The sequence below is a fragment of the Lygodium microphyllum genome, chromosome 10, assembly GCF_053477565.2.
Source record: "Lygodium microphyllum isolate KBCC chromosome 10, Lygodium_microphyllum_v1.1.10, whole genome shotgun sequence".
NCBI lineage: Eukaryota > Viridiplantae > Streptophyta > Polypodiopsida > Schizaeales > Lygodiaceae > Lygodium > Lygodium microphyllum.
Window position 1 is genome coordinate 59,588,667 of NC_141144.1, and position 23,192 is coordinate 59,611,858.

A 23,192-nucleotide genomic window follows, 5' to 3' on the forward strand; every position below is an offset into this window, starting at 1 on the left:
GCTTCTTCAAAATCACAATTACCAAGGTTTCATATGGCATCACATAAAGCAACAGAAACAAGGGTGCGTTAAGAGGGAGAGCTCCCAAATTAAAATTTCTTAAAACTAGCAAGATGACAATTAATCGAGTCTTACTTAGAAGTATCAAAGTGACAATTGATCGTGCGTATGAAGTTTTTAAAATGAAGGGCATGAATGCATTGGTTATCTTATACCTAATTTAGGGTAGCTTCAAAATCTACTCTATCATAAAATACCAATGACTTTATTTTCTTTTCCAAAAAGTTATGTATGTTCCTATATAGGCTTGAATAGTTCCCTTTTATTAAGGGTCACACTAATTTGTAAAGTGTTTATAAGACTCTAGGGCCCTTTAGGAGGATCAATCTCACTATTGATCTTTAATTGTTTTGATGACCCATGATCATCATCACCTACATCATTCTCAAGTTGACTTAAATCAAGCCTCTTTCTTATCTCTCTAAGTAAGGTGTGCTTTCAATGCTCCATTACCACTATTAGATCCCACACTTGCTTTGACAATATCCATGCTACATAGGATAGGTCATAAGAGCTTTGAAGTGCATGGGTGGATGGTTCTTGCCAAAAATTTCCAAAGATGTATTCTTCTCTAGCATATTACCTTGTCATTATTCAACCTAAACGGATGGCCACATGAAGATAATGTAATAATATTTGGATGGCAATTAAAGGGGAAAATGCATTTTGTTTAGGAAAATTCATGTGAAAATTTATAGCCCCTTGGTGTTTGAAATAGTTTTATTGTATGACTACTAAATCCTTTCCAAACCTAAGTAAGTGTTTGCCTTTGCCATGATGGGAAAAAATAGTCCTTAAAGGCATATAGCTCACAAGAAAAAAGTTGATGAGTCATAGGGTGCAAAGGCATTAGAATCATGGCAAATAAGGATAGGTTTTACAATTGATCTTGTCATTTTCATGAGAACTCAATAATGCTCAATGTTGAGAAGTCATTCCATGTGCTAAATCCCAAGCCTATCTTTAAGCTTTTCAAACTCCCATTTTGTACAGAGACCCATCTCCTCATACTTAACAATATCCTCAAACAATCATGGACATTGAGTTAGAGGTCGCGCAAAATTGATATAAATTGTTCATCTTCATATTTGAAGAGTACATTGTCAATCCCATAAGAGACTTTCCCATGGTTGATCAAATCCCTACGTCTCAACCATTTTTTAGCTAATGCAAAGCTCTATCTAATAAAGATTTAGAAAAGCCCCAAGTCCTTTGTAGGCATTGACTTGGTTCCAACTACTAGAACACCATCTAGCATTACTATCCTTGTTCCAAAGAAGTCTTGAAGGTTTTAACCTAGAGAATGTAAAAGTGAAAACCACAAAAACTATTTGCATGTTATGCTTCAACACCATCAACTTTCCAACAAATGGCACTCATGCATTCTTCCAACCTTCAACTTTATCATTGGCCTCTACAACAAACCAAACCTTTTCTTTTTGGAAAACCTAGTTCAACTAGTCAACAAAGGTATCTCTTAGTCTTGTCTTGCCCAAAATCCTTTACTAAAAGTTATCAAATACAAGAGCATTCTCCTCAAAAATGAGTCCAAGTACATCCATTTTACTTTACCTTAGTGTGGGACTTCCCATACTCAAGGAATCTATCATAGAAACTAAGTTGGGTCTTCCCATACTTCAAGGAACCTATCATAGAGACCAAGCAAATTAGCAATATCTACCATCTTCCTCATCACTATTTCCCTCGATATTTACAAACATATATGCCCTCCAAAAAAGAAAATGGAATCAATATCTAAAAGCAAAAGACCTTTATTGACTAACAACAAAATCAAATGATGCATGTTCCCAATAGAGAATCCAAAACAATAAAGAGCAAAGATGCAAACAAATAACCCTACCTCTTTAAGCTTTTTAGGGAAGATAAGCTTTGTACATACCCAACAATAGAAACCCTTGCAAATGCATCAAGGGACAAGGCCCCAACCATCTTGCAAAATACAAGACCAAATCCCTCCTTCTCAACAATCTCAATAGGATGAAGTCTTAACCTTCCTAAATCAAGGTTGAACATTACAAAACTTTTTCTCCAAGTTACAACGAAGTTACATTGAGAGTAACCATGTATTTCTTTGTTATGAACAAAAACAAATTGCTTCTCATGAACCACTTCTAAGAATGCATTCTTAACAAAAAGAGACAATGCCTTGACAAAAACCTTGAATGTTACATTCAATGTTCAATTCACCTTCAACCCTTGCATTCCTTCCTCCAATGGTTTTTGGAAATGATTTTGATAAGCTCAACAATGAAATAGACTAATAAGAGACCTCCATTTATTTCCACTAAGAGCACCCATCAAGACCTTTATTCTTCTTCATAGCTATAGCCACTTTTTTTTTTAGTGAAGGAAAAAGTTGGTGTCCAAGATCAATGCTCTCCTTTATGGTTTGCCATGGACGGTGTAAAACAGATCCTCCATACACCATTTAATTTTCTTATCATAAACGAATGTTGACACAACAATGCTTAAGCTAATTAAAGAAGACATTGCAACGCTACTAGTTTATCAATAGCTTTAAAGAACAAATAGGAGGAACAATCTCCTAACTATGACATTGAATTCAAGAGTAAGTTCCTATTGCCTGAACTCTTAAAACTCTCTTTGCTTTGCCAAGCGATGTTCAACGCCTTGCAAGAGAATAGCAAGAAATAATAATTAGGATCATCTTCATGCTATGTACAAAACAATTGGAAAAACAATTGGAAGTAGACAGAATTGTCTCATCAAGCAAGGTATCAAAGGTGGAAGAGGGTTGCATGCACTAAGCCAAACAAAGTAGATTCTACAAAATCATGTTGCTTTCCAACTCTCAACACCACATAAACCTATTGATCTTCCCACCTCTGCATTGTAGAATCAAGCAGCTCATGCAAGCCCAGAAGCTTGTCCCAAGCCCATGTTCCATTGTAAGACAAAATGCCACACATTAGATGTATCCGTAGAAGTATGAACAATGTTCCAATCTTCCATGATAATAGTATTATTCTCTAATACCAAGAAGTCATTTCCAAAGTTTCCTTTCAATACTATATCATGAAAATACAATCGTATTAGGAGGCCCTCCTCATTAAAAAGCCCAACCATCCATTGCCGAGAGAATGTCGCAACATTCCAATAGCATGACACTAGGCATTTCTTTATGACCTTTTTGAGTTTTAATTGCCTTGGCCCACATCATCATCATAAACCTCATGACAAAACAATACTTAAAATTATTTTATGTTCCACAGCAACTATTGATTGTACAAATAAGTTTTTTTTGCAATTGCAGCTCAAGGACCATTTGGTATTTTGGGATTTTTTTCAGTTTTCCAAAAAAAAAAAAAATGGGGGGGAGGGGGAGGGGGTCATGCTAGAGGTCATCAGGAGCAAAAGCAGTTTGAGACATTAGACCAAAACGAGAGTGATCAGTTTTCTGAATGACACGCCCTACTAGAACAACTTAGGCCATCCTATGGCACGTCAAAAGAGCATAGCGTGGATATCTACCATGAACGAAATTGAATTACAACCTTCCACACGATTTCATGAAACCTCCTCTTTGACACAACACTGTTAACAGAAAATGCCCTTATTTAAATACGCCATGACTGATTTTCAGCATCTTTACACTAAACATGTTCTATTACATTACATTTAAGTGAGTATTGTAATCTGTCACCCTATCAATAGAACGAAAGCACACATTGCTTCCCTCACAATTCATCCTAGGTTAACCAAGTCCACAAAGAACTGAACATCACATGATGACAAGCAACTAAGCAAGTCATTTACATCAATCTAAAATCCTTTTAGCAGGAAGATCAGCCACTTTTCTTTGTTTGGATGAAGTATTGCTATACTTGAACTATTTGTGCTCTTCAGACAAAATAGTTTGTTTCACATAAATTCTCGTGAATGACTAATCGAAATAGACTACTCTCTAATCATGACGCATTATTCTATGGATCCATGTGAACCCTCAAGCACACAAAAAACTGCATGTCACTTGCATCAGAAGATTGCAAGAGGGTATTCACAACATCAGACTCACAATGCAAATATAAGAGAAGAAAACTAGACTGCAAGATTTTATCTTTGAAAGCACAAGGACAACTGATTTTTCCTGTTTGCCAGTAATTGTTCTCTCACTTAACTCCATGGAAACCTAGTTGAAGGAGAAGGTGACTGAGGCTTCAATGCTTCTACAGCAGCTGGTTTGAGGCAAAGACGCCAAAGATTTATTAGTAATTATCAGATAAAGTGATAATTTTTACAAAAAACAAAAGACAAACACCACCTAACGACCTTTCAATATACAATACTGGACAAACATTCTCTCAAAGTCTCATATACAATACATATTCAGCAATCTCGAAGTCCAGTTAGCTTCTTATACCTTAAAAGTGCATGTGCACACATGGGTAAGCATATAACAGCCTGCATGTAGTAATAGGCAAAACAGGGATTTGAAAAAGCTTATATCTGAGAATTAGAGTCTAGTGTACATCAAGCAAGCCAAAAACTCTTGTTGGAGCAGGTTAGGGACAAGTGTGCAGGCATGAGTGTTCATTTTACTCCATGCATTGAGCGTGAATCATGTGCATGCTGAGGGCAAACTAGCAACCTTTTATATCTGAAACAGCTCACCTCTCTCTGACGACAATTTTGAAAAAACCAAACATTCACAGACAAATGCCCCAAACATTGCTCCAAAAAGTAGGCCAAGTGAAAGTGCCCCAAACATAGTTCCAAAAAGTAGGCTAAGAGAAAATGTATGTCCAACATCATTGTAGTAGGTGAGATTCCCATATCACACGCACAAGGAATTGCATGGCATTCCTTCACAACTTTTTCCCAGAAGTCTTTAGCACAAAGTTGCTTTTGCTTTTTCAAAATTTCACCTTTAATGGAATTAGGACTCTATGCTGCACATTCTGCCGAAGCTGCTGAAAATCCACATTACTTTTCTAAGGTCCTTCATTTTGAGTCAAATCACTAGTACAATATACTAATGCATTATACTACTGGCAATTACTTGCTGTTGTCAAGACAAGGCATCAACAACCACATTCTTTTGTGCGGAGAATAATCAATCTAGGAGTGAAACATGGACAGAGTTTTTCCAGCGTAATGTCTTCTTAGAATCTCTTCTTGCAAGTAAGAAAATGCAACAAAATATCAACACAAAAGCTACTGCCATTTGATAATGTTACCACTCCTCTTTAAACAATCTAAGTTATTTTCATTGACTCTTATCTTCCAATTTTAAATGTTATCTATCATCTATCACATGCTCACCTTGTTCAAAAGTGCTTGGATGCAATCTTGAGAAGCATGGCAATGCACTTAAAAGGTTAACAGCCCACCATGGAAGATACACTTGCATGTAGCCCAAAAGTGATCCAAACTTAACATTTGGCAAATTTCAATTTTCATTGGGACCTCCACATGGCAAAATGAGTTGCATAGCCCTTTGCCCTTGTCCTCATTAAAATAACATTGAGGGCTACCCAACCTTGACTTTAAATTCCTAACCTCCTTGAACTTGAAAGTGTTGAGTTGAAACTTTCTACAAACCTCAATCTAGGACATTAGATCATTTAAATCTCTAATCCCCATGACACCCAAAGTCATTTCCAAGGGGAAATTCAATGTCCTTGACCAAGATTTGCCCTAGGTATCCCACTCACACCTATCCACAAAAACTTCTCCCAATGTCCTCTACTACAAAGACTAGGATTATTTGTCACCGTGACCAACAATTAACTTAATCTCTCGTGGAGCTCACATGTGCACAATTAAGTGTCCCAAATTAAGTGTCCAAAGAGTATCAAGTCCAATATTTATGTCCCTGCGATAGACCTCCCACTTTATCCTTACAATTGTCCTTGATTGCACTACAGTGAGACAAAGGCATCAATTACTATTGGAAATACATGCGGGCATCATAGTCAAACAACATGTATACCTAATGCTTAACCATGCTCATGCCCTCTGCATGTCAAAATTCCAATCACTTAAACTAGTTACGATCCACACACATGAATCACAACCACTATCAAAACCAAAAGGGATGCATCCACATGCCAAAACCCAATACTCTTCCGACCACCAAGGCAAGGTAATGCATACATTGAGTATAAATAGTGCCTCACAACAATGATGTACCACATGAAACTTATGTAAAACATACATTATTTACAAACCACATGTAACTCATGCAAATGTACTTCTCATGCATCACCTGCAAATGTACATTACATATCATCCATGTATCCTATACATGCCTTATAAATACACATCACATCCAAGTGTAGAACGGTCCTGATGGTAGCCATCCGGGCAGTAGGTACAAAGGTATCATGCAAATCCACTCCTAGCCACTATATGAATCCTTTTGCAACAAGCCGTATCTTGTGCTTATCCAGAGTGTCATCATTATGATACTTGGTCTTGAAGACCCACTTGACTCCAATCACCTTTCGATAAACGAGCCAAGGCACAAGTTGTTGGGAATAAAGGGCCATCGTGCCTTTTATACGTACTTGGGTGTGAACACACCCTTAGCACTTGTACTTTACAAATAACTATCACAAAAAAGACCTAAAAGAGATACAACTCATTGTACCCACACATCATGCATCTCTCTCTCTCTCTCTCTCTCTCTCTCTCTCTCTCTCTCTCTCTCTCTGTGCCATTGCCATGGTTGAACATCACATCTCCACTACGCACTCATCTCTACAAACTGGTATTAGAGCTGAAAGTTATCGCAACCGCGCTTCCGGAGCTAGTCCAAGTTGTGCCAACATGAAGTCATCAGTATGAATCAGGCTTGCAAGGTGCAAGCACAAGTCACAACAGGTCACAGGTTACGAGGCAGGCAGGCGACAATCTTTCAACCAGTTGCAGCCAATGCAGGTTGCGTGCAGCTGGACAGTCGAGCGACACATCGGCGCAAGTGTTGTGCAGGTTACAGGGCAATTCGGCACAGGCTACAGTGCAGTTCAGCACAAGCTATGGGGTAGTCAGGCTAGGTCAACACAAGTCGTGTGCAGCCGTCGACCTGTCAACAATCAACTTTTCCTTTTTCTAAGGGAAATCATGTTTTTTTAAAGGGGTTTATCCTTGGTAAAGTCTACGGGCTGTCACACGTGTACAAGCACAATTTGACAAATCTGAAATATTGGGTATGCATTTACACCCCAAAATTGGGGCTTTTGGTGTATGCTTGAAGATTTTACTCAGCTAAGTAAAATTTGTGGAATTTGCACTCTCTTGGGTCTTAGAAATTGGGGCTTTTCATGTAATTGTGGAAATTGCAGTGGGACAGGTACAATTTCTTAAAATTTTGACACATTGGACCCCTCACAATTTAGGGCTTTTGCAAAACTTGCAAAATTTGGGTCAAATTTGGTCTTGGTATATACTTGTAGTGCATTTCTACGCAGATTGAGAACATTGGACCCCAACAAATTTGGGGCTTTTGCAAAATTTGTGAAATTTTGGCAAAATTGGCTTGTGCAATCTTCTCAAGATTAATGTTTGATATAATTTGAGCAGTTTTAGCAGAGAAACTTTGGGGCTTTTGACCGTGTGAGTCAAATTTGTGCCCGTAAATGCATTTGGAGCAGAAATTGCAGCTAAAATTCGGGGCTTTCTCATGAAATTGATGTATTAGCCCATGGCACAGCTGTAATTGCTTGTGGTGTGCTATAGCACACATTCTATGCCTCTGAAAATTGATTTGCAGATATGAAATTTCTACAATTACTTGTTTTTTCATTGCTGGTTGGTACTTGCTTTGTACCTTGGTCATTTGTGTGACAATTGGGCTCACATTTGTTGACATTTGAGTCACGTCTGAGTAATAAATCATGGCTGGAAGCAGTGATACCAACAATCTTTTGCACATTAAGAAGCTTGAGGGTGCACACAACTTTGCTATATGGCAGAAGAAGTGCTATAATGTATTGGTGCCAAAGAAACAAGTAAAGCCCATAAAGACAAAAGGGGTAAAACCAGCAACCATGGATCCAGATGAGTGGGATGAGTTAGATAAGCTTGCATGCTCTACCATAGAACTTTCTGTGTCAGATACTTTGCTCTTCAACATATGTTGGGATATAAAGGCCCGGTAACCTCCGTGTATATAGTACACACACATTGTAGATGTGAACGCACCCTTTACGCGCCCTAAGTATAAATACATTTTATTCTTTGTGTACCAACACATTGTTGGTACACTCTTATCGTCTCGAACTTTTCATTCTGCTCACTCTCTCTCCAACCGTCACACTCTCACGCTCACTCCTGCTCAATCTCAAACTCTCTCAGTTGTGTCCTTCCAGTTTCAACAACTGGTATCAGAGCTTAAGGTTCTGTGTACGCTTCCCAACTCGAACGCGACCTCCAGCAGGCGGGCGATAGGCAGAGTCGACTGGTAGCAAACGTGCAGACAAGACCAAGCGGCACTGGGCAGCGGGCATGGATCAGGCGTCTGCTACTGCGCGGGACGTGCAGGCGACAATTAGAACGACACGACGTGCAGATGGCCTCTGCGGGCGGTTTGCGTGACGGGCGACAGGCAGGCGGCGCCGGCGGGCAAGTGTCAGTCAGATGTGACGAGGTCGTGTGACGGTTCGCGACATGGACAGGCAGGCGACGTGACACGACGGGGGTCAACACACCCCCCCCCCCCCCTCCCCCGGGTTAGTTCCTTCATTTTTTTTTTCAAAAACAAATCAAATTTTTCTCTAATCCCCTCATTACCACTTGCCTTGGCAGGTGTTCACACACTGAAGGCACAGTTTCAAAATTTGTGCAAATCGGGCCACAGAATTTGGGGCTTTTCCCAGATTTGACATCATTCATGCCTGTCAGTGACTTTTGAGTCAGAAATTGCAGACATCGCGAGCGGTGATCTCAATTAAATTGGGGATTTTGCAAATTTTGTTGAAATTTTGCCTTTTTGGGTAAAATTTCCTGACATTGAATCCCAGAAATATGGGGCTTTTCATGTATTGGCAAAGCTTTACTCAGCTGGGTCAGATTGACTGACATTCATGCAATTTTTGGACTTGAAATTTTGGGGATTTGCACAGAATTTGGTAAATTTCTGCATCTTTTGCCCGTGCCGTGGCTGGTTAATGTACAAACAGCAGAGATTTATTTCTGGTTGAGGAAAAACAGCAGGTATTTTGCTAGTTCAGCTTGTGCTTCCGCAGATTAGTGCATTTACTCTTGTGTTCGTGATAAAATGGCTGCAACTTCTTCCAGTTCAAACATCAAGAGTTTGATGGAGATCAAACGGTTTGATGGTCATGGCTTTGACCTTTGGAAAGACCGTATGCAGGGCATTTTGTTCCTGAAGGATTGTGAGGATGCTTTGCAGGAAGATAAACCCGCACTAATGTCTGATGCAGATTGGGCCAGAGTGAATAAAAAGGTTGTGGCTTACATAAAGATGGGTGTCACTGATGACATTCTGACAGACATTAAGGGTTTAGACACAGGTTATGCAATATGGAGAAGCTGAAGACTACTTATGAGATCACCACACCTGTTAATCAGGTGCATTTAATACGCAAGTTGGTGAATATGTGACTCAATGAGTCAAAGCCTGTAGCTGAGCACTTGAGTGCATTTACAAGGATTCTAAATCAGCTCAAAGATGTAAACTTGGACTTTGATGATAAGTTGAGGGCGATCTTTTTTATCATGACACTGCCGGACTCGTGGGAAACCTTGGTGGTTTCACTCAGCAATAACCCCAATCTCTCATATGATGGGGTGAGGGGTTCTATCTTGAATGAAGAAATCAAACGTATGTCTAGTGAAGAAGGCAACAGCTCAGCTTATAATGTAAGAGACAGGGCTGAAAAGAAAAATGCACATGCAGGGTAGAGAAACAAGAGCAAGAGCAAAGGAAAGGATAAGAGTGACATTACTTGCTATCATTGTGGTCGGAAGGGCCACAAGAAACCTAATTGCAGGTACTACAAGAAGGAATAAGAGAGAAAGAAGAATGCAGGAGATAAAAAAAAAGAAAGAAGAAAAGACAGATGCATTGGAGACATCCAAAGGCAAAGAAAAGGCCAATGTGGCCTCTAGTGTGGTCATAGAGGAGCTTTCACATACAGAGGCTGATGTATTATGTGCAGTTGATTATGATGCCCTTGTATGTCACATGCAGAATATGCAGATTACCAAGGCTGATGTGATTTATGCACTCTTCTCTATTGATGATGGTGTCACTCACACTTGGATTGTAGACTCTGGTGCCTCTTTCCATGTAACTCCTTGCTTGGAGTGTTTTGCTATGTTCAATGCAGGCAGTTATGGAAAGGTGTACCTTGGAAATAACCATGCTTGCAGCATTGATGGGATTGGTACCGTACACATCGACTGAATTCACATCTACTGAATTCAAGTCCTTTTGTGACTTGTATGGTATTAAGAGGGAGCTTACAGCCCCTTACAGCCCTTCTTCAAATGGGGTGGCTGAAAGATATAACAGGACTTTATGTGAAAGAGTCTGGTGCATGCTATCCACTGCTAATCTCCCTCATGCATTTTGGGGAGAGGCACTCAAAACCGTGGTTCACATTTGCAACCGCTCTCCAAACAGGTCCTTAAATAATGGAATCCCTAAGGAGGTTTAGTTTGGCAAATCGACCTCATATGACCATTTACGCATTTTTGGCTGTGATGCCTTTGTGCATGTTAGGAATGAAATGAGGAATAAACTTGACCCAAAATCTACCAAAGGCATCTTCATGGGCTATGGTGATGAGGGTGAATTTGGCTACAAAGTGTGGTTACCTCAGTCCAAGAAAATTATTCGCAGCTGCAATGTTGTGTTTAATGAGGCAAAATTGCTGAAAGGCACTCTAGCCTCTAATGAAGATCTAAAAAAGGTAAAATTTCAGAGTTTGCAGCCACCCATTACTTCAGAAAATGAGCCTCAAGGTACTGTACCACAAGCTGAAACTGATGATCAGCCGGTTACTTTTGAGCCTGATGATGATGGACAGCAAATAGAAGCACAAGGAGGTCATGGACAGCAAGATAGGCTTGCTGATTATGAAAATGCAAGTGCTGGAAATGAAAATGAAGGTGCTGTACAGCTTTAACAGCATGCTGAAAATGGTTTACAGTAGCAAATGAATGCTGAAAATAATATACCTCCTGATGTAGACCCAATTCCTGACAATGTTGATCATTGGGTACGCAGGTCTACACGCATAAAAAGGCAACCACATAGGTTTGACCCCTCCTTGCATTATATGACGCTTACACATGAGGGTGAGCCTCTTACATACAAAGAGGCCAAGTCTTGTGAGTTCAGAAATAAGTGAGAGCTAGCTATGCAGGAAGAGATTAAATCTCTATATGCAAATGATACTTGGGATCTTGTGTCATTACCAAAGGGAAGAAAGCCACTTCCAAACAAATGGGTGTACAAAGTCAAGACAGTTGATGGGAAACCCAAGTACAAGGCAAGGCTAGTTGCCAAAGGTTATGCACAAAAGGAAGGGATTGACTTCCAAGAGGTCTTCTCACCTGTTGTGAAGATGACCACTTTACGTGTGCTTTTTGCTCTTACTGCTGTTTTGGATTTAGAGCTGTATCAAATGGAAAAAACAGCTTTCTTGCATGGTGACATTGATGAGGAAATATACATGAAACAGCCCGAGGGCTTTGTAGTTCATGGAAAAGAACAGATGGTGTGTAAGCTAAAACGCAACCTGTATGGGCTGAAGCAAGCACCACGGCAGTGGTACAAAAAGTTTGATACTTTTATGCTATCTCATGAGTTTACACGCAGCCATGCAGATCATTGCTTGTACATGAAAAAGGATATAGATGGCAGCCCCATAATACTTGTTTTGTATGTGGATGATATGTTACTAGCTGGGAAAAGAAAGACTAGCTTGGATGCTCTCAAAAATCAGCTGAAATCAGCTTTCTCCATGAAAGATTTGGGGAATGCATAGCATATTTTGGGCATGAGGATTCGTAGAGATAGAATGCAGAATTGCTGTTTTTATCTCAAGAAAAGTACATTGGAAAGGTACTGGACAGATTTAACATGGCTGAACAGCCCGAAAGATGACGTGGAAGCAAATGCTATGAAGGGAGTTCCTTATGCATCAGCTTGTGGCTCTCTTATATATGCTATGGTTGCTACTCGTCCAGACATTGCTCATGCAGTGGGAGTTGTAGCAGGTTTATGTCAAATCCTGGCAAAGCACATTGGGAGGCTGTCAAGTGTATTCTTCGATATCTTAAGGGTACACAAAGAAAAAGCATTTGCTATGGGTAGGATGCACTTAGTTTGCAGGGTTATTGTGATGCAGACATGGCAGGTGACTTGGACACTCGTAGGTTCACCAACGCGTATGTCTTTACAGTTGCTGGTGGGACTGTTTCTTGGTATTCCAAGTTGCAAAATATTGTTGCATTGAGTACCACTGAAGCTGAATACATATCAGCTACTGAAGCTTCTAAGGAAGCTATATGGTTGAGCAGACTTACAGATGATCTCGCCATGTCTATGGGTACTGCAGTTTTAAAATGTGATAGCCAGAGTGCTGTGTATCTGGCTAAGAATGCCATGTATCATTCATGCACAAAGCATATAGATGTACGATATCACTTCATCAGACAGATTCTGGAAGATGGTCAAATCACATTGATCAAGATTAAAACACAAGATAACCCTGCACATGTTCTCACTAAAAGTCTAAGCAGAGCTCAACATGAGCATTGCATTCGACTAGAGGAAGTTGGTTAGCTAGAGGTTCATATCGGACCTTTAAGTGGGAGATTGTTGGGATATAAAGGCCCGGTAACCTCTGTGTATATAGTACATGCACATTGTGGATGTAAACGTACCCTTTACGTGCTCTAAGTATAAATACATTTTATTCTTTGTGTACCAACACATTGTTGGTACACTCTTATCGCCTCGGACTTTTCACTCTGCTCACACTCTCTCCAGCCGTCACACTCTCACGCTCACTCTTGCTCGATCTCAAACTCTCTCAGTTGTGTTCTTTCAGTTTCAACAACATAGAGAAATTGAAATCTACCTATGATATGTGGCAAAGACTTGAGGAGTTATATGCTCAAAAAAGTGCACCAAGCAAGGTTTATTCGTTGAAATTTTTTATGGACCTTCGTATGAAGGAAGGTACAACGATGTCTGTACATTTGAATGAGTTTAACTCTATTTTCAACCAGCTGATTGCTTTGGAGTTTCACATTGATGAGGAGTTCAAGGCACATTTTTGCTATGCACTTTGCTTGAAAGTTGGGACACTTCTAGGACAACAATGAGTAACTCCAATACTATGTTGTTATCATAGTACGGGATAGTTTCAAAAACAGGGGAGACGGAAACATGAAAAACCGGAGTTTTAGAGGTTCTGCTAAATTTTGAAAACGAGGAAACGACGTTTTGTATTGTACACTAAAATAAATACAGTATTATGTGGGTATATAAATATATCAATGCCTATGACAACATGTACCCAAATTTCATACAAAACTTGAGTCTTCATGTCATATGATTGAAATCATGATTCATTACACATGTCACGACTCGTGAGTGAAGATTGAGGAGTCAAGACTGAGGACTCAATGGTTAAAACTTAAGATGGCTTAATACAATTAAAACTCAATTTCAAAACTTAAGGCAACAAAATGAATTATAATTTATGACTCATGAATAATCTATGATCTCAAGAGCAATGAGGACTGACATCAAGAACAGTGGAGATTGACATCAAGAACAATGAAACAAGAATCAAGATGCATAATAAGTGAAATCAAGATATAATGATACATGTAACTATGTCATGTGAATAATCTGTCAAAACTCCAAAGTCCAGTGAGGCTATAAGTATCAACATCAATGAACAAATGGCAACTGTAGTCTGGACTCTACACTACTGAACGAGTCATGACTCATGACTCATCCGGACTCTGAGGATTTATGTACCATCTCGTCCGACTCCGAGAACCTTGAACGAGAAGTTGATGAAATAGCCTCAGCCTCAACCTCAACCTCAACCTCAGACTCTAGCTCTGACTCTGCCTGTGATGCATGACCACATGTGGCCCTCGCTCTAACCCTCCTCTGTGCACGAGTCTTATACACCAATGCCAATAGCTCCTCATAAAGCATAGAGTAGATATCCCACTCCTCCTATGGTATCTGCGGAATATCACACACCTTCTCTATATCAATCTCGTCAACATTCACTTGTAAAGGTGAACAAGACAAAGATATATCATATGAGAGAAGATTCAGCATGTTCAATGTTCATACATATCACAATTTACAATCCAACTTCCAAGCAAATTAGCAATGTCAAGTGTCAAGGACTCAAGGTTAAATAGTTAATTATACAGAATACTAATCAATACAATTTACCTGTGAAGGTTCAGGGGGACAAAGCGGTCCTCTCAAGAAGCTGGAGATTGCAATGGCAAAACACTAAACGCTCCAACTGGGCAGTTGTGAGCTTGTTTCACTTTTTGATGTGAAAGAGGACCCATGTACTCCAGTTCCTCTCGGCAACCCCTAAACTACAATCTTGCGAGAAAACCCAAATGGCAATGCGTTTCTATTCAAATTTAAGAGATTGAGATTAAATAATTGGCAATTGCTAATATCCAAGCCGCAATATCAACATTCGAGTGGACAATAGATTATAAAACCTGTTACCTAGGTTGCATAATGCATTAGATAATCAAGATTCAAAATATAAAAGTCACCAATCACATACCAAAGTAGAGGCACAATTGCCGTATTTCTCCCACCAAGAGACAGAAGCTGAAGCTTTGTCTCTTGAAGCCTAGCTGTGGGTCGGTCAAAATGAAGAGAATGATTGTGGAGGAATGCCAGCAAATCATCCTCTACTCTCCTCATGTCTATATCATCCTCCGTGAGGTGCCTCGTGTACTCCATGAAGCCCTCCTCTAACTCCTCACTAGTGTACTACTCGCTGCACTAAAGGGGATGCAAGATCTGTGCGACAGCAGAGATTGGTTTATGGAATCAATCCCATTGTGCATTCCACACTACACGAATCTCATCAACTCTCCAAAGCAAAGAATGATGGATCATAGATAAAATAAGTTAAAAACTTAGAAGTTGGAATAATGATCAATCATCAAGGAGTCATTAATACCAAATAATTACATGCGTAAAAGTTAAACCAAAACTTACTTGTCTTGAAGCAAAAAGCTGTTGCGAAGCAAGGCCTCGTCAATTTTATCCATATACTCATGTAGAAGCCTCAAAGTATTTCCCTCCATATCAGTGATATGCAATACAGTGTAAATAGGAGTGAGACTGTTCACCAATGCCTCTACCTCAATCCACTAACTCTCATTTAAAATATTGCGCCTAAAAGCAAGAGCCTTTAAAGACTCTCTCTCACTCCATGTGAGCCATTCCTGACATGCAATGGTCCGTATCAAATTTGAACGGACCCGTACCAACTCCTCCAATACAATAAACATATAAGCAAATCTAGTGGTAGAGAACTTCAATAGCTCAAGTATATTATTGGCTCGAAACATGCTTGTGACAAATGGCCTATTTTTCACAAATCTTACCATGCTTGTTACTGTCTTGAAAATGTCATCCACCCAAGATATTTGCCCAACATCTTTAATAAGCAAGTCAAGGCAATGGGATGCACATGGAGTCCATACTATGCTAGGAATCTCCTCATTAAGTATACGTCCCATAGACACACAATTGCTTCCATTATCTGTCACCACCTACACCACATTTTGGACTCCTACGTCCATGATGATCTATCGCATGTGCTCCCAAATGAAAGCTCCTGTGATGGTAAGACCTGAGACAGAGGCATTGATGGCCTTAATGAACATGGTGCCTTTACATGAAGACACTAAAACATTGTAAACATTCATTCGGCACATATCCGACCATCCATCACATAATATTGTGCATCCATATTTCACCCAGGTCTTCTTCAAGGGCTCCAATTGAGCCTATATGGATACTTTCTCCTTTGAAGCTCTCGTGTGTGGAAATGCATATGCTGATAGACATTCCCACTCACACCCTATGCAACTCCATGCCTTGATTGTCTTCTTTCACTAATGTGTAGTGGCCACATTGAAAGGGATAGCACACCAAATAAATAAGCGTCTGAGTTCTCTAGTTGCCTCCACAATTGCCTGCCTCTGAAGTCCTGCAACATGAACACTTGCACCATGCAAGGAGCCCTTTTGCCCACCACCACTATAAGATGGCAACGGGGTTCTTTTTATATTTGGATCCAATACGAATATGAATGCACTTCTTTTTTATGGGCCACTGGCACCTCCAATTTGGCTAGCGCCACTAGACCCACTAGCCTCTCCTTACTCCACTTTTGCTTCATTAGCCCGATATGTTGAATGAGAGAATTCATCCTCTTCTAGCTCAATACCCATACGCTTTCAACGCCAAAGATGGAGACTTACTATTACTTCTGCCAGCACATTTGCACAAAGCCCGATGTCTTTGTTGGAAACGCATGCCAAGTGGTCTTTCACGCACGTTACACTTCTCGATTTCTCCAATCCACAATAGTTGCACTGTCACTTCTTTGATCCGCCAAAGCCCTCATATCCCAATCCGATGCCATAATATGATGATTAGCCTTTAGATAATGGATTATGCGAAGAAGAAGAAGAAGAAGAAGAAGAAGAAGAAGCAGCAGCAGCAAGGAGGAGGAGGAGGAGAAGAGCAAGAGCAAGAGCAAGAGCAAGAGAAAAAAGAAGAAGAAGATAATGGATTATGGAAAAAAGAAGAAGAAGAAGAAGAAGAGGAAGAAGAAGAAGAGGAAGAGGAAGAGGAAGAGGAAGAGGAAGATAATGGATTATGGAAAAAAGAATAAGAATAAGAAGAAAAAGAAAAGAAGGAAAATAAAGAAAAAGAATAAGAGAAAGAAGAAGAGGAGGCGGGAGCTAGAGTGTGTCGCGGGACTCGAGCTGGAGTGAACGCGCTGCTGCCTGCTAGGACCTAGAGTCTCTGAACCGCACTCAAATCGCGAATCTAACGTGTTGGATAACCAACTCCGAAACGAACCGCAAGATCACGAAATGATGGACAGACGTTTCTGTTCAGGTCCGAACTCACGAAAGTTACTATATGTATATCCTCTACATCATGTGCGTTCAAGGCCTCTTTATAAATATCTTTATTTGTAAAATTTTATTGCATAAAACATAACCCTTTTCTATTCAATCTGTAAGTAACCCCTTTATATTACACCCTTTTGTATGTAAAAAATGTATAAAATTTGTATTTTAAAAATACCTTATTTTGAACCCACGTCATGCACAGATATATTCATGAGTAACTTACCCGAAGGTCCGAAACGGCCGGTCCGTTTCAAGGCTGCTGAAACGGTGTTTTAAGATACTATGGGCTACTATCACCTACTCCCGGATTGCTATCACATGCTGTAAGAGTAATCCCTAGTGGTTGCAAATCACATCAGCAATCCCTCCTTGCTCTCTAACAACCTCCTCTCTCACAATGGCTGGAATAGACTTCCACCAGTACTTAAAAACTTTTTTCCCACTTGCATGGGGCAATTTTGCCACGTGGCAACCTTCCCCGTGATAAGTCGTGAAACCTTTGTGATTGAAACACGATGATATGGCTCACTCACTAGAGTCATTGGTCAATTGGTCGCTTCTAGCTTCAAAATTAAATGGCCATGTACCCAAAGACAAGTAGGTATTTTGCCACTACTTGAGCATTGACCAAGCCTCCAAAATGAGTAGTCTTGAAACGTTTGTGGCTAAGACACAAATATGTGGCTCACTCAATGGAGTCACTGGTCAACTAGTTGCTTCTAGGGTAAAAAACACACATCCAACTGCAAAATCCCAACTAACTGAAACCCTTTTGATACCATAGAACAACTTGTGAAATTGGGCACCAGATTTGGCATGCAAATGGGTGTCAACAATAGGTCACCTAGCAACACAAATGCCCATAAAGTTTGCCTGATCAAATTACCAAATACAATAGTTTGGGGCTTGCCAAGCTGAAAACGCAGTATGAACAGCATAGATTGTTTTTTAAGTGACAATAATTACATATTTTGGTGATCAAACCATGTCAAAAGGCACACACAAGTGAAAAATGAATCCTACAAACAAGACTCTATGGTCTTTGAGTGCCAACCTGAAGTAATAGAAGCAACAGCATGAAAAAGCAACCACCAATAGTTTCCACCCAAAACTTTGCAAGAATCCTCCACTCAACACACCTTCAAACCCTATATATCTTATGAGCATTGAACCAATCCACCTAAATAATGCCATTGTCCAATGCAAAAGAAACTGACTTGGCAAGGTCCAAGTCAAATATGCTCAAATTCTAGTCCATTCCACTGATGATAACATAAAACTGTAGCCACAAACAGCAACACTAAAGTACAAACTCCAAGAGCTAGTTGCAGAATACCATTCTCAAACCACTACTTTATTGCCACTAAGTAGATCAAAAGGATGTAAAAGAGACATATATATTGTTTTACAGCAGCTACAATGTGTACAAGGCTGGTCCATAAGCCAATTTGCCAATACATTGCTACCTACAAAGGTCTACACAAGGAAGCAAAAGATGCATGGTCATGTATTGCTGCAGCCTCCTAATTTAGGATGCAATAAGAGGTAGTTTTTGGCAAGATATACATTAGGAGTTAACAGTGTATGAAATATAGTTTGCCATATTTTCAAGTATGACATGCATTAGGGTTTACTATGTATGAACTAGGGTGTATCAGAACTTTTGTATAAAAATGAGAAACTATATGTAAAATCAGCATCTATATGTCAAAAAATAGATGCATCTTTCCTTCCAAAGCATATACACATAGTTCTTGTGTCATTCAAGTATCTCAGCATACTCTTGATGAAACTGGTCTATGACTCACATAAAGTGGTAGTTCCTTCAATTAATACCTGGTCTTTTCACACACACACACACAAACAAAGACCTCACTCCCTCGCTCAACACCAAATTGGCCCCAAAGACCAGCGCCCCTCTCGGTATTTCTTTATCAATTAAAAGATAAAAATTTACAAAAAAAATGAAATGTTCCAAAATACATAACCTGTGAACAATTGGTTTCATCTTTTTTGAGTAAAGGACAATTCAGCATGACCGGATCAACATCCCTTTTAGGAAAGCATTTTCTATGACCAAAACTCAATGATTCATGTGCAGAATTACAGCTGCAGATCTCTAAATTCACTGTTCTTCCTGTCCAGCATGTCAAGAACAACATCCCAAGTACTCTCCATAGCTGATAAATTTGCGGCAATCTGCCCTCGGCTCCCCAAAACTTCATTCTCAGATCTACTCCTTATGCCTATTACGTTTTTTTTAATTCTCTCTCTCTCTCTCTCTCTCTCTCTCTCTCTCTCTCTCTCTCTCTCTCTCTCGGAAATTTGTGCCACATGGCATACATGTCACAATTTTCCCATTTAAACCTTCCGGTCTAAAATTCTCCATGATCGGTGCAAAATTTGACCTCAACACAAACTAGAGAATTAATCCTCGTGCAAAAACGATAATAATGACGTGAATAGATTCTAGGGTCCAAAAATAGTAACTCCATAAATTTTAGAGATAGTGACCCTTGCATTCCTCAAGTTGTTCTAAGCAACTTTTATCATTGCAACCACATCAAATGACAAAAAGTATAATGTGGCTCAGTTACGGTGACTTTTATTCCGTGAGCATTCTCACATGTGCATCTCATGTCTTGGCCAGGCTCATTGTCCTACACCATCTCCAGTGACTAAGCACACAATCCCAAACCACTGGCATTCTATTCTTCATTGCCCATTCAATATGGAACCAGTCCCAAGGCTCAGACAAACCATTACTTCAATTTGTCCCAATGGCTGCCTCTTCAGGCCATGCAAAGATCCTGATTTAATCCAAGATAACTCTGGGGATAAAAAGCAACAGCAACTAAAGAAAAGAAAAATAAAATATTTATATAAATAAATAAGGAAAGCACCTGCAAAAGGTATCACCACCTAGTGACACTTAACTATCTCCCAATGCTTCTTACTAAGGTCTACTATATATATGCCAACCACTTTTACTACATAAGCAATGTTTAAATGTGTAGCAACCATAGTATACATCAAGTTACCAATTGTAGACACATAAGGAGCCTTATCCATTTTAATCTATTTCTCATCCGAATTAAAGTTGTACTCTCAAATAAGTTTCAAGTGTTGAGGAAACATTGATTTCCTTTCCACTCTCCATTTTGAAATGCTCCAATACCTTCCCAATGTATCCTCTTGAGACAAATAGAGCATTCCTTTTATCTCTATTCTACATAATGAACATGCCAATAATGTGACCAACATTCCCTAAGTCCTTCATGTCAAAGGTTTCATACAAGCTTTTCTTGAGTGCATTTGACTTCTCAAAAATTAGTATGTCATCTACATAGAGGATTAAAATCAAAAGACTGCTATCCCTAGCCTTCCTAATGTATAGATGATAGTCAGTCTCACATTTAATGTTTTGCTAAGATCACATAAAGGCATCAAACTTATGACACCATTCCATGAGAGCCTATTTCAAACCATATAAGATCTTATGTAGTGTACACATCAATTGTTCCCTATCCCCTAATGTGAGTCGAAAGCGCCAACCCGATTGTACATTGACACAAAGTATGTTGTGATGTTGCACTGTGATGCAACATACAAAGTGTCATATAAAGAAGTCTCTATGCAGGACCCATGACGGTGATTAACTTGTACTTCATCTAAAATCAACATGTTTATGAAAAAAATTGAAGTGATACGGAATGTCTCGTGGGTTCATGAATCAATGGATGTACTTTGGACTGTCTCATGTGTCCTGTGACAGCCTTCTAGTAGCTAAAATGCTAATGCCATATATGCTATAAGTGTGCTCATACTTTGATATTTAGATGGATAGTTGCACTTGAGGGCAGGGGGACTGCCACAGGCCTGTATACCCCTGCCCCAGCCACCCCTAGATAGGTATGTGATCCCTCCCTCGCAGGAACTCATGATGTCATAAATAATCCACAATGTGGAAATTATAGTGGAAATTTGTCTAAAACTTCTTGGGGTATAATGCATCCAGCATCCCCATTCAAACACAAATCACTGCACAATTCATATAGCAGTAGACCGCACTTAGATGAAACAAGTAAAACAAAAGACTTACCTTTTGCACGCTGCTGTTCCTTCGCAAGTTTCCGCTCTTCCTTGATCTTCTCCATCTTGGCTTTCACAATCCTGACCTTCTCACCGAGCTCTCTTTTGGCACGGTTGAGCTTCTTGAAATGCTTGGCAAGCTTCCGCTGCTCAGAAGGCTTACTGTAGAACCGCTTTTCCCTGAGCTTCTCTTCAATCTTACAGTTTTTCATCTTCCTCTTGTAGACTTTGATGGCCGCATCTATATCATTGTTTTCTACCGTGACATAGACATGGCGGACTTGCCGGGGCGCGTAAGGAAAGGCGGGAGCGATGGGAAGCCAGTAATTCTGTGATGCGGGAACCCTAATTCCTCCGTTTGAAGGGATCAAGGAAGAGAAACTTCTCGAATGCTGGATATCTAGGAGCAATGGCGATGCAGTGGCTCTTCTAAGAAGGCCTTCTCCTCTGACACGATCCAGCCAAGGCCGTGAGCCTACGGCTCGCCTGAGCATGGCCATGGACTGCCTCGAGACTTTAAGCCCGTGACGCCATTATTAAGTCCAACCTTCCTTCCATGTAGTCTTCTTTCCCCTGGAAATATTCCATATGCACTATATGATAGCTTCGCAAATGAGCGACTTTGGGCCCATAAAGGTAACCGTGGTAGATTTCCACTAGATGATAATCTAGCACAATGAGAAACTTTTGGCCTATAGGTATTCCAGTCTACCACAATCACCAAATTTCCTCCCCCCATGTGCCTTGCACATCACGTGTTCAGGATCAACCACAGTAGAGGCAAGAAAGTCTAATCGCAAAGGGAGTTTGCGCACATGAACAAAGAAAAACGTCAACCTCATCATAGACTGTCATGAATCCACAACCAACCAAAATCCAACAAGTTCTTTTACCATGGCGATTGAATCATGGTTTGAGGACAAACATAAGATTTCTCCATGGTTATAGGGGACTGAATAGTTCAACTGAAGTTTGGCTGCCACATCGGAAAAGTGATCACCATAAGGCTACCACATATCATCACCGTATGTAGCACCTCCGTCGCCTCTATGTCACAGCGGTTTTACAATTGGGATTCTGCTGATGATGATCACCCCCCAAGGCTGTTTTGTGTGCTATGAAATCGGAAAAAGTGATTGCCACAACAAATTGTTCATCCTGTGTTACTGTCATTAACAAGCAACTCATCACAAGAGATCACACCACACCCTTTGTCCTCTTTCATTCTACCTTTCTGCCTTCATGAGAGGACCGCTAACCATTCTCTTCAATAGAGTCATTTACTTGTTGTCTTATCCTACAAATTGCAATTGTTGATGTGGACAATGCTCTATGTTTGTTGCTCTTGGGACTGATCTTAGCATTCTTATTTGTAGGTTGCATGTTGCAATTGCCTATTGTGGATAACACTCCTATTTTTGCTGTCATTATTGTTCCTTGTGTTCTTGCTAACACTGTACACTAGCCATTTGCAAGTTTTGATTGGCTCGAGGGTGTTCTAGGCATTGATTAGCCATTAGCAACATATATCAGAAGTTGGCCCTCGTCAAGTAATATGGCCATTAAGGCCCTAACAATATATGAAATCCTAGGTTGTGAACTATTGTTCATGAGTGCATGAGGTACAACATAAATCAATCAATCACTTATCATCCTACCAAGTCTTGGGTGTGGTTGATTAATACTAGAGAGGCGTACTAACCTCATGAGATTTTCTATCATCTCTCTTAGCTCGAGGAGAGGGGCTGGCTCTCAAGGATATACACTATTCTCTAGGATATATTGCACAAGAATGAAAATGCATGTTCCCTGTATGTTAATGACAAATATACAACAAAGAATTCAATTTGTTGTTGATC

General features: G+C 39.9%; 1 protein-coding gene across 3 annotated transcripts; it reads right to left on the bottom strand.

Moving 5' to 3' along the window:
- Window positions 1-3,636: 3,636 nt before the first annotated feature.
- On the bottom strand, window positions 3,637-21,953 carry LOC148030045 (uncharacterized). Of its 3 annotated transcripts, none has more exons than XM_087686311.1 (2): window positions 21,344-21,947; window positions 3,637-4,277 (listed from the first exon to the last, which is right to left on the bottom strand). In XM_087686311.1, exons 1-2 carry the CDS (start codon window positions 21,831-21,833, stop codon window positions 4,216-4,218), a joined length of 552 nt encoding a protein of 183 aa, XP_087542437.1. In that variant the 5' UTR covers window positions 21,834-21,947; the 3' UTR covers window positions 3,637-4,215. The 3 variants fall into 3 exon arrangements, with proteins under 3 accessions (XP_087542437.1, XP_087542439.1, XP_087542438.1); XM_087686313.1 differs by lacking the exon at window positions 3,637-4,277 and adding an exon at window positions 4,445-5,009 and having other exon boundaries at window positions 21,344-21,953; XM_087686312.1 differs by lacking the exon at window positions 3,637-4,277 and adding an exon at window positions 4,445-5,012 and having other exon boundaries at window positions 21,344-21,953.
- Between the last annotated feature and the right edge of the window lie 1,239 nt (window positions 21,954-23,192).